We start from the raw sequence: 13,501 nt of genomic DNA, 5'->3' as shown, positions 1-13,501 counted from the left end.
TTTCACTACATCTGTACCCCAATGTTCATAGCAGCAATGGCCACAGTCGCCAAACTGTGGAAAGAACCAAGATGTCCTTCAACGGATGAATGGATAAAGAAGATGTGGTCCATATATACTATGGAGTATTATGCCTCCATCAGAAAGGATGAGTACACGAGTTTTATATCAACATGGACGGGACTGGAAGAGATTATGCTGAGTGAAATAAGTCAAGCAGAGAGAGTCAATTATCATATGGTTTTGCTTATTTGTGGAGCATAAGGAATAACACGGAGGACATGGGGAGATGGAGAGGAGAAAAGAGTTGAGGGAAATTGGAGGGGGAGACGAACCATGAAAGACTGTGGACTCTGAGAAACAATCTGAGGATTTTGGAGGGGCGGGGTTGGGGGTTGGGTGAGCCTGGTGGTGGGTATTAAGGAGGGCATGTATTGCATGGAGAACTGGGTGTGGTGCATAAACAATGAACTTGAACACTGAAAAGAAATTAAGAAAAAGAAACTGTGGGGGTACCTGGGTGGCTCAGTGGGTTAAGCCTCTGCCTTCGGCTCAGGTCATGATCCCGGAGTCCTGGGATCAAGCCCCGCATTGGGCTCTGCTCGGCGGGAAGCCTGCTTTCCCTCTCTCTCTGCCTGCCTCTCTGCCTACTTGTGATCTCTGTCAAATAAATAAATAAAAATCTTCAAAAAAAAAAAAAGAAAAAGAAAGTGTGGAATAGCAGCCCCTATTTATCAATTCTGTGGAGAGTTTTGTGTAAGGTAAAGAAAACTAGTTACTTGAATCCTTAATTTCCTTTTTTCTCCTTCTTGTGCAAATATACTCACTTGCACCTTGTCATTTTCACTTAACAATGTATCCTGAAAATCACCCTAAGGCAGCTCATGGCAATTCCCCCCTTTTTTAGAACTACCTTCAACACCACTCTGTGCACACAAACTTCGTCATTCAGCCAATTTTCTTTAGAGGGGCATTTATGTATTTTCCATGATTTTGCTATTACAAATATGATTCAGTGAACAGCCATGTGCATATTTTCTGTAGTGTTGGACGTATAACATCTGGGTAAGTTTCTACAGGTGTAACCGTTGCTTAAAATGGTAGATTGACAGAGTTTTCTTGGATATCATGAAATTCTATTCCTTAAGGCTTATACTATTTTGTACTGCCCCCAACCATGTGAGCGTAGGTGTTTCCCCCAGCGGAAGGTATGATTGTGTTTTTGAATCTTTGCCAAACTATATGAAAAATGTTATCTCTGCAGCTGCTGATGTTCATTCACATTGTGGTACATTCCAGTACTTCATTGATTTTTATATCTGAATAATAATCCATTGCATGTATATACCACAATTTGCTGATGTATTCATCTGTTGATGGACATTTAGGTTGTTTCTACCCTTCGGTGATTGTGAATAGTGCAATGTGAATGTTTGTGTACAAGGATTTTTTTTTTAGGACCTATTTTCAGTCCTTTTGGGTTACCCAGATGTCTAGCAGTAGAATTGATGGGTCCTATGTTAAACTTTTGAGGCGATTTAGACTTCGTCCATAGTTGTTGAACTATTAAGCATTTTTTATCACTAAGGTGTAAGAGTTTCAATTTCTCCACTTCCTTGCCAAGTCTTACTATTTTCCTCCTTTCTCCCTTCCTCTCTCCCTTTCTTTCTCATTTTTTGGATTATAACCTTCCATGTGATTGTGAAATAGTATCTAACTGTGGCTTTGATTTGCATTTCCTTAATGATATTAAGCATCTTTTCATATACTTGCTGTGTCTTCACTGGAGAAGTGTCTACTCAAGTTCTTTGCAATTTAATAACTGGGCTATTTATCTTTCTTGAACTGTAAGAGTTCTTTTTATATTCTGAGTATTAAACCTTGCCAAACATATAATTTTCAAATATCTTTTCCCACTTTATGTGTTGTTTTTTCACTTTTTTTTATAGTCTTTTGATGCACAAGTTTGGTTCTTCACTTTGATGAAGTCCAATTTATCTATTTTGTTGATGTTATTGCTATGCTTTTGATATAATTAAAAAAAAAGATTTATTTATTTATTTGACAGAGAGAGACACAGAGAGAGAGGGAACACAAGTAGGGGGAGTGAGAGATGGAGAAGCAGGCTTCCTGCTGAGCAGGGAGGCCAATGTGGGGCTTGATCCCAGGACCCCAGAATCATGACCTGAACTGAAGGCAGATGCTTAACAACTTAGCCATCCAGGCACCTTTGATGCCATTTCTAATGATCCATTACCTCATCCAAGGTCGTGATATTTCCTTCTACACTTTCATCTTGAAATGTTATAGCTTATTTATTTCAAAGATTTTATTTATTTATTTGACAGAGAGAGAGAGAGAGAGAGATCACAAGTAGGCAGAGAGGCAGGCAGAGAGAGAGGGGTAAGCAGGCTCCCTGCTGAGCAGAAAGCCTGAGGTGAGGCTTGATGCCAGGATGTTGAGACCATGACCTTAACCCACTGAGCCGCCCAGGTGCCCCTAGCTCTTATATTTAAATCATTGATCAACTTTGAATTAATTTTTGTATAGGATATGAGGTAGGGGTTCATTTTCATTATTTTGCCTGTGAATATCAAGGGTCCCGGTACCATTTGTTGATGTGACTATTCTTAGTTTTGATATGCTGTTAAAAATCATTGGCCATCGTGTATATGGACCACATCTTCCTTATTCATTCATCCGTTGAAGGGCATCTTGGTTCTTTCCACAGTTTGTGGTGGGTATTATAGAGGCACGGATTGCATGGAGCACTGGGTGTGGTGAAAAATTAATGATACTGTTATGCTGAAAATAAATAAAATAAAAAAATCATTGGCCATAGATGCATAGTTTTATTTCTAGACTCTGAATTCTATTTATCAATCTATATGCCCACTCTTTTGATTATTGATTTGATTATTGTAGCTTTGTAATAAGTTTTGAAATTGAGAAATTTAAGTCCTCTAATTAATACTATTTTGTGTATATGGCATGCCCTTCGAAATTCTGTATGAATTTGAGGATTGGCTTCTTCATGTCTGAGGGGGAAAAAAGCCATTGGAATTTTATTTGGGATTACACCATATTGCCATTTTAATGCCCTAGATCTTCCAATCCACAAATATGGAATGTCTTAATTTATTTAGGTCTTCCTTAATGTCTTTCAACAACGTTTTGTATTTTTTTGGTGCACAAGTTTTTCACCTTCATGGTTAAACTTGTTCCTAGGTATTTTAAACCTTTTATATCCTACTGGAAATTAAATTGTTTTCTTAATCTTTTTTGGATTGCTAATTGTTGGTGTATAGAAACACAGTTGATTTTTGTGTCTTATTTTTGTATTTTGCAACTTTGCTGAATTTATTAGTTCTACCAATTTTTTGTGTGTGGATCCATTCAGAATTTCTCTGTGAGATCATGTCATTTGCAAACAGTTTTTTTTCCCCTTCCTTTCCAATTTAGATGGCTTTTTTTCCTTGCTTAATTGCTTTGGCTAAAGCTTCCAGTACAATATTGGCTAATAGTAACAAAAGCTGCATTTTTGTCTTATTCCTGATCTGGAGAGGAAAGCTTTCACTCTTTCACCATTGAATACAATGGTAGTTGTGTATTTTTCATAGATACCTTTAATCCTTGTTGAGGAAGTTCCTTGTGTTCCTAGTTTTGTGAATGTGGTGCAATTTGTAAAATGCTCTTTCTGTTTTGGTTGAGATGATCATGTGATTTTTTTTTTCCTCCCTTCATTGTATTAATGAGTTTTATTACATATCACTGCAACCTAAGTATCTCAGATTTTAAAACTAAACTATCCCTGTGTCCTGAAGGAGACTGTATCAAGAGTTTAGAACATCAGAATAGGGTTTAACTCTTCACTGCCATCTTTTCCCCATCTTCAATATCTATTGGGAGTCCAGCATCCCCAGGTTTCCCCATTTTCTCTTTTTAGGGGAAAATCAACTGTGCTTCAGAGAGCCTACAATACTTCTCCACAATATTTATGGTCAATGATTACCTCTTCCTGGAGAGCGTGCCCTGAGCTCTTGGCTGGTGGGTCTCCTCATCTGTCTGAGCTCTACGATACTTACAATATACCCCTATTCTTTGCATGTCCTCCTCTAGTCTCTCTCTAGATGACATATTAATCAGCCATAATATATTAATAATTATAATATAGTAATAATTAACATATAATCATATTAATATAATATATCACTCTCTGCTTAGTGGGAAGCCTGCTTCCTCCTCTCTCTTTCTCTGCCTACTTGTGATCTCTCTCTGTCAAATAAATAAAAACTCTAAACCAAAAAATAACCTTAATTTAAAAAAATAATACATCAATGATCAATATACTAATATAATCATGATATATTAATATAATATACTAATAAAATATAGTCTATTAATATACTTAAATGTATATATCAATATATCAATATAATACATAACACATTAATTAATATAGAATAATTAATATCAATATAGAATAGATTAATAACTAATTAACAATATTAATTAGTTATAGCTATAATATAATGATATATTAATAGCTTTATTAAGATATACTTGATATATTTCAGATTTTTTTCAAACTGGGAAAGTTTATGTGTGGAATATATATAATTATATGTATAAAATATGTAATATATTGTTTTCTAGACTTATTAAGATATAAATGACATAACATTGTATAAATTTAAGGTGTACAATGTGTTGGTTGATATGCTTGCCTTCCATAAAATGATCCAACAGCTTCATCACATCATATAATTATCATTTCTTATTTGTGGTGAGAACACAGAAGTATTACTCTCTTAGCAACTTTCTTTTTTTTTTTAAAGATTTTGTTTATTTATTTATTAATAATTTAAAAAAGATTTTATTTATTTGACAGACAGAGATCACAAGTAGGCAGAGAGAGAGGAGGAATCAGGTTCCCTGCTGAGCAGAGAGCTCAATGCGGGGCTTTATCCCAGACCCTGAGATCATGACCTGAGCCGAACACAGAGGCTTTAGCCCACTGAGCCACCCAGGTGCCCCAAAGATTTTATTTATTTGAAAGCAAGAGAGAGAGAGAGAGAGAGAGAGAGAGAAGGAACAGGGGGAGGGACAGAGGGAGAGGGAGAAGCAGACTCCTGACTGAATGGGGAGCCCCATGTGGGGCTTGATCCTGGGACTCCAGGATCATAACTTGAGCCAAAGGTAGATGGTTAACCCGGTGAGCCACCCAGGTACCCTCTCTTAGCAACTTTCAAGTAGGTAATACAGTGCTGTTACTTATAAGCATTATGCATATGTTACATAGCCAGAATCTATTCATCTTAAAATTGGAGGTTTATACCCTTTGCCAACATTTCCCCATTCACCAATCTCCAGCCAGTGGTAACCATCATTCTATTCCCTATTTCTAACAGTTCAGCATTTTAGTTTCCATAAAGAGGTGACATCATACAATATTTGCCCTTTCCTGTCTAACATTTTACTTATCACAATGCCTCAAATTTTATCAGGTTGTCAAAAATGGCAGCATTTCCTTCCTTCTTAGTGTTGAATGATATCTGTATCTTCTTCATTTATTCATCCCTTGATGGACTCAGGTTGTTTTTATATCTTCCTACAAAAATACTGTTTTCTTCCTTTCTGTAAATTATTTTGTAATTAGAATATAGAAATATTGGGCGCCTGGGTGGCTCAGTGGGTCAAGTCTCTGCCTCTGGCTCAGGTCATGATCTCAGAGAGTACTGGGATCCAGCCCCGAATCGGGCTTTCTGCTCGGCAGGGAGCCTGCTTCCCCCCCTCTCTCTGTCTGCCTCTCTGCCTATTTGTGATTTCTCTCTCTCTCTGTCAAATAGATAAATGAAATCTTTTAAAAAATGAAAAAAGAATATAGAAATATTACATCTTTCAGGGAAAAAATTCTCTTTGCAAAGGAGGGGATTAGTCATGTGAGAGCAGGAATCCTCTGCAGAAGCCCAAGTCCCACAGAGAACAGGCTCTGTTAAGGGCAGGCAAAGGGGAGGAAACAGGGCTCCTTGTTTGGCCAGTGGAAGCAGGGAGGAGCCCAGGATAACCACCCAGCTCTCCAGGGAAGTCTGTTCCAGACTGAGAGCTCTCCACTCTGGCCAGAGGCATGCCAAGCCAGGCTCTGCTGCTTCTCTTGCTCCTCGGTGAGCTGCTGCTGCAGGTCCAGGGAGGGCACCGGAAACCGAAGATGATGCAGAGTAGGTGATGGACTAGGGGACAGGGAGGGGAAGGGGGCCAGGAGGCTCTGTGTTCCTTCTGAGGATGACCTGGGTATTGGAACCTTTCAGCACATCCTGCTCAGATCACAGCACTATGAAGACTCTGGGTCCTCCCAAACCATGGCCCTCTGGCCCCTTTCCCTGGCCCTGGGAACAGTGATGGGGGTGGAGGGGAAACTACGTCTTGTGCTTCTCCATTCCTAATACCCAGACACAAACACCACATACAGTGGTGAAAGGTACATCACGGGCTGAGAATCACATGGAGAAACCAAACAACTGTTCTTAGATTTCTGCACATATGTGCAAGTTACATCCACAAATGCTGGTGGGGGTAGGTGTGGAATGAAAGAACCGTGGGAAAGCAAGTTTTGGGGTGTACAAGGTCAAGTCAAAGTTATCATCAGAGAGACCAGGATGGTGGCAGTGGAAGGGAAATAGTGCAAGTGGTAAAATCTGGGAAGAGGCAAGGGCCCTGGAGAAAGTGACAGTGACAGGAGAGAGGGGGCAGAGTGGCAAGTCACCTTCCTCTCCAGACCCTGCAGATTCTGGAGAGTGGAGAGGGTCTGTAGGATGTCTCAGTCTCTGCTGAGTTCTCAGAGTATAGATTCTATGGGAGGCCTCACCAAGGTCATGACTAACATGGGGGACTAACATGGGAGACAGGGTCCTGGTTGCAGAGTACCCAGAGGGCCCAGAAAGGCCAGGTATTGAGATCTACTGGCGAAGAGTCAGGGGTTATAGAATTTGAGATACTGTCAACCACCAGGACTGAGTGAAGGGCAGAAGATGATTCCCCTGCAAAGTCCAAGAGTGTCATATGTGGGACCTGGGTTCTGGGGTTTTGGGAGAGACTCTAAGCTTCAGAGGAGGGCTCTCAGTGGATCTGGTTCCAGTGATCTTGTCCCTGCTCCTTTTTAGGTGCAAAAGCCTGTCAAAAGAAGCCCAGCGTGGATCTTTGCAGCAATCACTGTTCCTATTTTCTAAAGTGTCCAGAAGAAAATACCGTGTGCTGTCCAACTTACTGTGGGAATGTTTGCATGAGCCTCCAGTGAATGGGCAAGGGGGCTGAGCATGCATCACGCCCCCACCCTCAACCCTTTATTCAGACCAAATCAGGAGGATCTCAGATCCCAGGCACCAGGTCGTCAACAGGAATGCACCCTCCCCACTGTCTGAACTCCTTGTTCCTGTCAAATAAACCCGAACAGATGTCCACAGACCTGCCTACTTTAGTCCCAGTGCTTGTGACCACTGAGGACCCAGTGCAGACCCCAGTGGGCCCCCCTCTCTGGGTCCAGGTCTCTGATCTCTCTCCCCTTGCCATTCTTCTGTATTCTCTCTCCTGTTGGTTCCTGCACCATTGCCAAGTCCTGGAGGCCCAGCCTCATTGTTGATCTGCTTACTGAGCCAGCACATCCAGGGGAGAAACTTCTCATGTGTGGTATCTCCCAATGCTAACCAGAACATTCCCCAGCCTGGGGTCCAAAGGGCCAAGTTAGACATGAGGCAGGTGGAGGCTAGACCCTGGTCACAGAGTAGGAGGCCCCAGGGAGGCCTCTTCTTAAACTTGACCCACCACCACCCCATTCCCCCCATTTTCCTTGTGAGGTTCAGATTACTGTCCCTTTATAAGGGAGAAAACCAATCCAAGGGAAGTTGAGTGACATGCTCAAGGCAAAAAAGAGAGTGAGAGGTCATGCCGTGGCCAGAACAGGATGTTTGTGTGGACCCCCGTTTGCTCAGAGTTCCTCCATTATGGTTCTTCCATTATGGGCATGAAAGTGAGTGTCTACACTAACATCTAGTGTTACACTCCAGTCCAGGGCTTCCTACTGGGCACCAGTGAAGGATTGCCCAGAGGAGGAAATCTGCCTCTTTCAGGCCAGAGCCTCTGGCCCAGCTCAGAAGCATACCAGGGCTCCTTGTATCAGAGGAACTTCTCTACCTCACCTTGGGCCTGCCCTTGGGCCAGGAGACCTTAGGAAAGAGATTATGATCAACCAGTAGCACAGACCTCATAAGACACAGGTGGACGGTAAGGACATGCTCTACAGGAGTGGTCCTCACAGAGCCTGACTCTGCGAGCATCTTCCCAGGGCTTGGCCAGGCCCCAAACACCCTGGGAGAGACTATTAGGAGAGGCAAAGTTACCTGCCAGGGCCCACACAGGGAATGACCTCCCACATCTATGACCAGTGTGCCCTACCATGTGGGTACACCATGCTGCCAGCTGACCTATTGCTTGCCACTGGCATGAACCTTACAGATCATGAAATCTACTGGAAGCAGCTGGTCTTCTCCATCGTGATAATTGGTGTCTTGGCCCTTGTTCCATAGGCTCTCTGGACACTCCACCCTGCCCCAGTGGACTCAGAGGCTACCCCCAGAAGGCTTTGCTCTGTCCTATGGAACAGCTGTGTGTTCCATGGTAGGTCGAGTGGAGGAGTGGGGACCCCTGTAAGACCTTGACTCTCAGGATTCAAGGAAGGCAAGGAGGCAGAGGAGAGAGCATCTATAAATTCTGCCATGACCTGGGTGTCCAAAAAACCTGTGGAGAATTGTTGATCAGGCTGGGCTGTCTGACAAACATATGGCCTCATGGTTGTCATGGTTTCTGTGGTCATTTTTCTCTTCTCATGCTCCAGTCATGCTACTTCTTTATGTCAGTGCAGATGGGAGGACTCTAGAAGTATCTGATATGTCTCATACACCATGATAATGGTCACCTCCTGCCTCATTTCCATCCTTTGCGTGACCTCATGGACCCAAGTAGGTCCATACTGGTGCCTTCACCTACAAAGTGTGCCCCACCACCGCCTCTGATAGTAGCCTGTGTCATAACAAACCCAGGGTGTCTAATTAAGGAAGTATTGGAAGTTAGCTTTAGGTGCTGAGTGCAAGATCTACCTTCAAGAAATGCCCATCTGCCCAAATATAATTAGAATGGGCATATGGGCGTGACGTGCAGGATTCAAGGAAGGCTCTGTCCTGAGGCAGTTGTTTCTAAGCCTAAAATCCTGTCATTAAAATTACATTCTCTAGGAATGTATACCCACCAGTGAGTGTAGTGTCTGTCCAGTGTCTTAGCTTGGGAAGGGTTCACTTCCTGGAAAGCATTAGTGAGTGGGTATGAGAAGGTAGAACAATATATGTGAGAGGACATCACACATCTGATTTCGAAGTCTATTCTGGGTCACTGCTGCTGGGTATATGGCAGTCCCTTTTTAGGTGGATTGGGATTTCTTTTATTGATGGAATGCTTTCTAGTTTTTAATATTGGTAATTTGGGTTTTTTTTAAACTCCAGTTATATTTATTTATTTAGATTTTTTTGTCCATCTTCTTTATTAATCTTTCTCTCATTGATTTTACTTTTTGCATTTTATTTGTGATCTCTTGTCTTCTTTTTAAGTTTAAATTCAATTAGCCAAGGTATAGTACATCAATCCTTTTTTATATAATGTTCAATGATTCATTAGTTGAATATTGTATTCTTTCATTCTTCTTCAATGCCTCTTGTAGTTCAGTTGAATTTATTCTGTCTCAAAATCTTGTAACAATCTTTATTTCTGAAATGACCTTTAACTTTTTCTTTGATATTTTTGTTCTGACCACCTCTTATTTCATGTCTTCCTGGATTTTTGGCCACTTATGTGTGAGTTTTAAAATTTCTGATTCAAGGTATTTTATTTTTCATCTGTTAAAATCTTTGTTTACAGATATTTATATAATTAAAGTTGTAGGTGTTGTATTAACCTTCTCCCTGGCAAGGTGTTTCTGGTGGGACATTTTTTTTCTGCAGAAATATTTCAGTTTTCATTTGTTCTGTTTTCTTTAATAGTAGATTTATATTGAAGTTGTCTAATATTTTTCCATTAACTTTGTAATGTCTTATTTTAATAGACCAGCAGGGACAGTTTAATGATCAAACTGTTCTAGGCTTTGACCACTGGGAAGCCTTCAAGGTTAGTTCCTGTTCTCATTCTTTGACTTTATAGCATTTCCTTACTTTCCGACCCTAAAAGATACTGTAGTCTCATCTTGTATTTTCTAAACTTAGTTCTAGAATCAGCCATTTCTCCAAGAAGCCTTAGCCCACTTATTGGAGAATGGTAATAAAAAACAAAATCTGGGCTTCTGGTGTGTTTATGGCTACTGTGGTATCACTGCTTCCAGGCATAGCCAGGAAATATATACCATGTGTAACTAATCCATGTATACACACTCTGTCTACTTCAGGTTCTGTCTCTCTGTATATATATTGGGCTGAATGTAGGTTCATTTTGATGTCTCTGACTCAAATCCATTACCTGCAGGGCTCATCCTAGCCTTCCATTTTGCTTATTTGTAACTTCTTTTCTCTTACAGTTAGAAACATGGCTTCTAACATCCCCAGTTATTTACTTATTTGTCCAGTCTTGTATACAAACTTATATACATCTTATATACATGTAAATTCATTTTAGAATTTTTACCCAGGAGTGCCTGGATGGCTCAGTTGGTTAAATGTCCAACTCTTGATTTTGGCTCAGATCATGATCTCAGGATCATGAAACCAAGCCCCATGTCCAGCTTCGAGCTGGGCATGAGGCCTGCTTAGGATTCTCTCTCTCTCTCTCTCCATCTCCCTCTTCCCCTTCCCCTGTTCATGCACACTTTCTCTCTCTTAAAAAAATTTTTTTTAATTTTTACCCAAACCCTGTGAGAAACAAATTTACCAGAGACCTGCTCTCTGAAAAACCGAATGAAAGAGCTATTTGCCAGTTACCCACATTAAAATTATGTACTAAAATAAACTTCTATTCTCTGAAAAGCATGAAATTAGCCTATTGTTTCTAAGGTAATCAAATGAGGAGGTAATTTGGGGGTATAATATGGTAATCAAAGGTAGTGGGAGGGCGTTGAAAAAACCAAAATCCACTGCTGATAAATGAGTTTATTTGTCAAGGATTTGCTCTTGCCCAGCCCTCAGTGTGAATAGACTGGTGTCCTGCTGGGAGGTTAGGGTTTAAACCTCATGCAAATATTTCCTGCAAGATAGAAATGTTATATACTCAGAGGCTAAGGGAACTCTGAGGAACAAGCATTCATTTCCAAGCTTTATATTACCCATCCCCACCAGACCCTGGGACATGAGTACTTTATGCAGTGCCAAGAATTGTACACTTCTGGGGTGGGGAGGTGGGTTTGGCTCATTGAACAGAGAAATGTAGACATTTGGGGCCTGACTGGGTCCTAAGGGTTCATTGAAAGGTCTGACTATGGAGGAAATGGTTAGAAATTTGGAGAAAAATTGGGAAAAGAGAAAACGATTGAGTAATAAAATGAGGACAACATAGGCATTGATTATATAATGAAAGAAATAAAGTGCCCTAAGCTGGTGTCTTGGTTTATTCACCAGTGCTCTACTGTCCAGGCTTAGGGGACATTGTCTTCCACTATTTTTGTGCATAGGATTTGAGGAACCTCAGTCTTCTGTTTATGAATAACAGCATCTGAGAACCAGTAAAGACCCACACCCAAGCACATCTCCCAACTCACTTTATTTTTCCAACAGATGTTCCCACAATAGGTCCAGCAGCATGTATAATTTTTGCTTACACATTTAAGGGCTCTAGAACACTTCTTGGTACATTCAGTGACACTTGGCTCTCCCCAGCATTCCTCAAGGAACATTTCATTCCCTGTAATTGACATGAGTTGGAAGAGGCTGAGAGGGGCCACATAACCAAGGTGGGAAGAGAAGTCCTTCATAAGCTTAACAGCCCCTCCTAGAATCCAAGACCCACCAAGCCCCACCCAGGTATCCATCTGCCTTAGGAGAAAATCCCTGTACTGAACCTCCTCATTGCATCTTCATAGATCCCCGCCTTTTCTGCTCCCATAGGCCTCTGGGCCCTCATCAAGCTTCCTGGAGATAGGATTCAGCATACACCCCCACACACATACACTCCTGTGTCCTCCTATAAAGTCTACGTTTCTGTAACAGGAGACCTCAGGGTCCAAGGCAGCCTCTAGCCTCGTTACCATACCTACTTCCTAGTGTGGGAAGCCACACCAGGGGGAATAAGGAACAGATTATCTCCCTTCTTCTGTTTCTTATTGACCCTGCCTTTAAGAACAGCTTTTTTTTTTTAATTTTTTATTTTTTTATAAACATATATTTTTATCCCCAGGGGTACAGGTCTGTGAATCACCAGTTTTACACACTTCACAGCACTCACCAAAGCACATACAAGAACAGCTTTTCTCCAAATTCTTCTCTCTCTCACCCACTTTCTTGGCACCCTCCACTGATTCCATTTTCTCATCATATGGCCCTCAAATTTACCCCACTAGAGACACATCTCATGTCTCTTTTCTATCTTTTCACATTCTTAAAGATTTGCCACTGAAACTAAGGGTATATATATTAAGAAATCCCCCTACAGTACTCTTCAAATCACACACAGCTAAGACACGGAGCTTCTGGAAGTCTGGAAAGATATGGTACCCTGACATGGAAAAATAACATATCTTTATAACTTATGGGATGTATGTAAAAGGTGGCAGGGCCCATTGCCACTTTCAAAGTTGGAAGAGGAAGCATCGGAGAACCTCCACTTGGACATTTCTTAGATCTCTGTGCATTAACTAAAAAGTCTCTGAATCTCTAATAGGTGACCCAGGGAAAGTGGGTCGTGAGTCCTGAGTCAAACGTGCCAGACACAATACCCCTTCACTTGTCCAGGAAAAAGCACAATACCCTCCTTCCACAGGATGCCCACCCCCAGGTTAATCACCTACGGCTGTGTTTTTCCTTCATCACTCCCAGCACAGACGGTAACACCATACAGAGGAATGTCATGAGTTGAGGTGTCCAGAGCTTCATGATGATGACCGTATATGTCTGAATATATACTGTCAGGATGTTTTTTTCCCTTTCCAGTTGCTGCTGGAAATTGAGAGATAGAAACAGACTTGTGAGGCAAGAAGAATTGATTATAAAATTTCTTTACTATTTGTCTACTTATTCCTCCTTGTCCCCATCCACCCAACAACAGGCACACACACACCAAAGCTGAACACTGGCTTTGCTGAAAGGTTTCTCTGTATCGCACACTTCCTGCCTTCCTTTTTTTTTTTTAATTTTTCATTTATTTTCAGCATAACAGTATTCATTATTTTTGTACCACACCCAGTGCTCCATGCAGTCCGTGCCCTCTCTAATACCCACCACCTGGTTCTCCCAACCTCCCCCACCCTCCACCACTTCAAACC

General features: G+C 41.3%; 2 protein-coding genes across 2 annotated transcripts; one reads left to right on the top strand and one right to left on the bottom strand.

The window, feature by feature from the left end:
• The first annotated feature begins 6,127 nt into the window (after positions 1–6,127).
• On the top strand, positions 6,128–7,294 carry WFDC10B (WAP four-disulfide core domain 10B). The gene is made up of 2 exons (XM_059407701.1): positions 6,128–6,218; positions 7,161–7,294. Exons 1-2 carry the CDS (start codon positions 6,128–6,130, stop codon positions 7,292–7,294), a joined length of 225 nt encoding a protein of 74 aa, XP_059263684.1.
• Positions 7,295–11,256: 3,962 nt separating this feature from the next.
• WFDC11 (WAP four-disulfide core domain 11) lies at positions 11,257–13,112 on the bottom strand. The gene is made up of 3 exons (XM_059407700.1): positions 13,028–13,112; positions 11,783–11,925; positions 11,257–11,271 (listed from the first exon to the last, which is right to left on the bottom strand). The coding sequence occupies exons 1-3, from the start codon at positions 13,110–13,112 to the stop codon at positions 11,257–11,259; spliced, it is 243 nt and encodes an 80-aa protein (XP_059263683.1).
• Between the last annotated feature and the right edge of the window lie 389 nt (positions 13,113–13,501).

The sequence above is a fragment of the Mustela nigripes genome, chromosome 7 (genome assembly GCF_022355385.1).
Source record: "Mustela nigripes isolate SB6536 chromosome 7, MUSNIG.SB6536, whole genome shotgun sequence".
Lineage (NCBI taxonomy): Eukaryota > Metazoa > Chordata > Mammalia > Carnivora > Mustelidae > Mustela > Mustela nigripes.
Note: the sequence above shows the minus strand (reverse complement) of the source record. Positions and strands in the feature narration are given on the sequence as shown.

Coding starts and splice junctions, on each gene's coding strand:
- WFDC10B (XM_059407701.1), top strand. CDS start 6,128: ATGCCAAGCCAGGCTCTGCTGCTTCTCTTGCTCCTCGGTGAGCTGCTG. Junction 6,219..7,160: donor GAAACCGAAGATGATGCAGA/GTAGGTGATGGA, acceptor GCTCCTTTTTAG/GTGCAAAAGCCTGTCAAAAG.
- WFDC11 (XM_059407700.1), bottom strand. CDS start 13,112: ATGAAGCTCTGGACACCTCAACTCATGACATTCCTCTGTATGGTGTTA. Junction 11,926..13,027: donor GATGAAGGAAAAACACAGCC/GTAGGTGATTAA, acceptor TGTCAATTACAG/GGAATGAAATGTTCCTTGAG.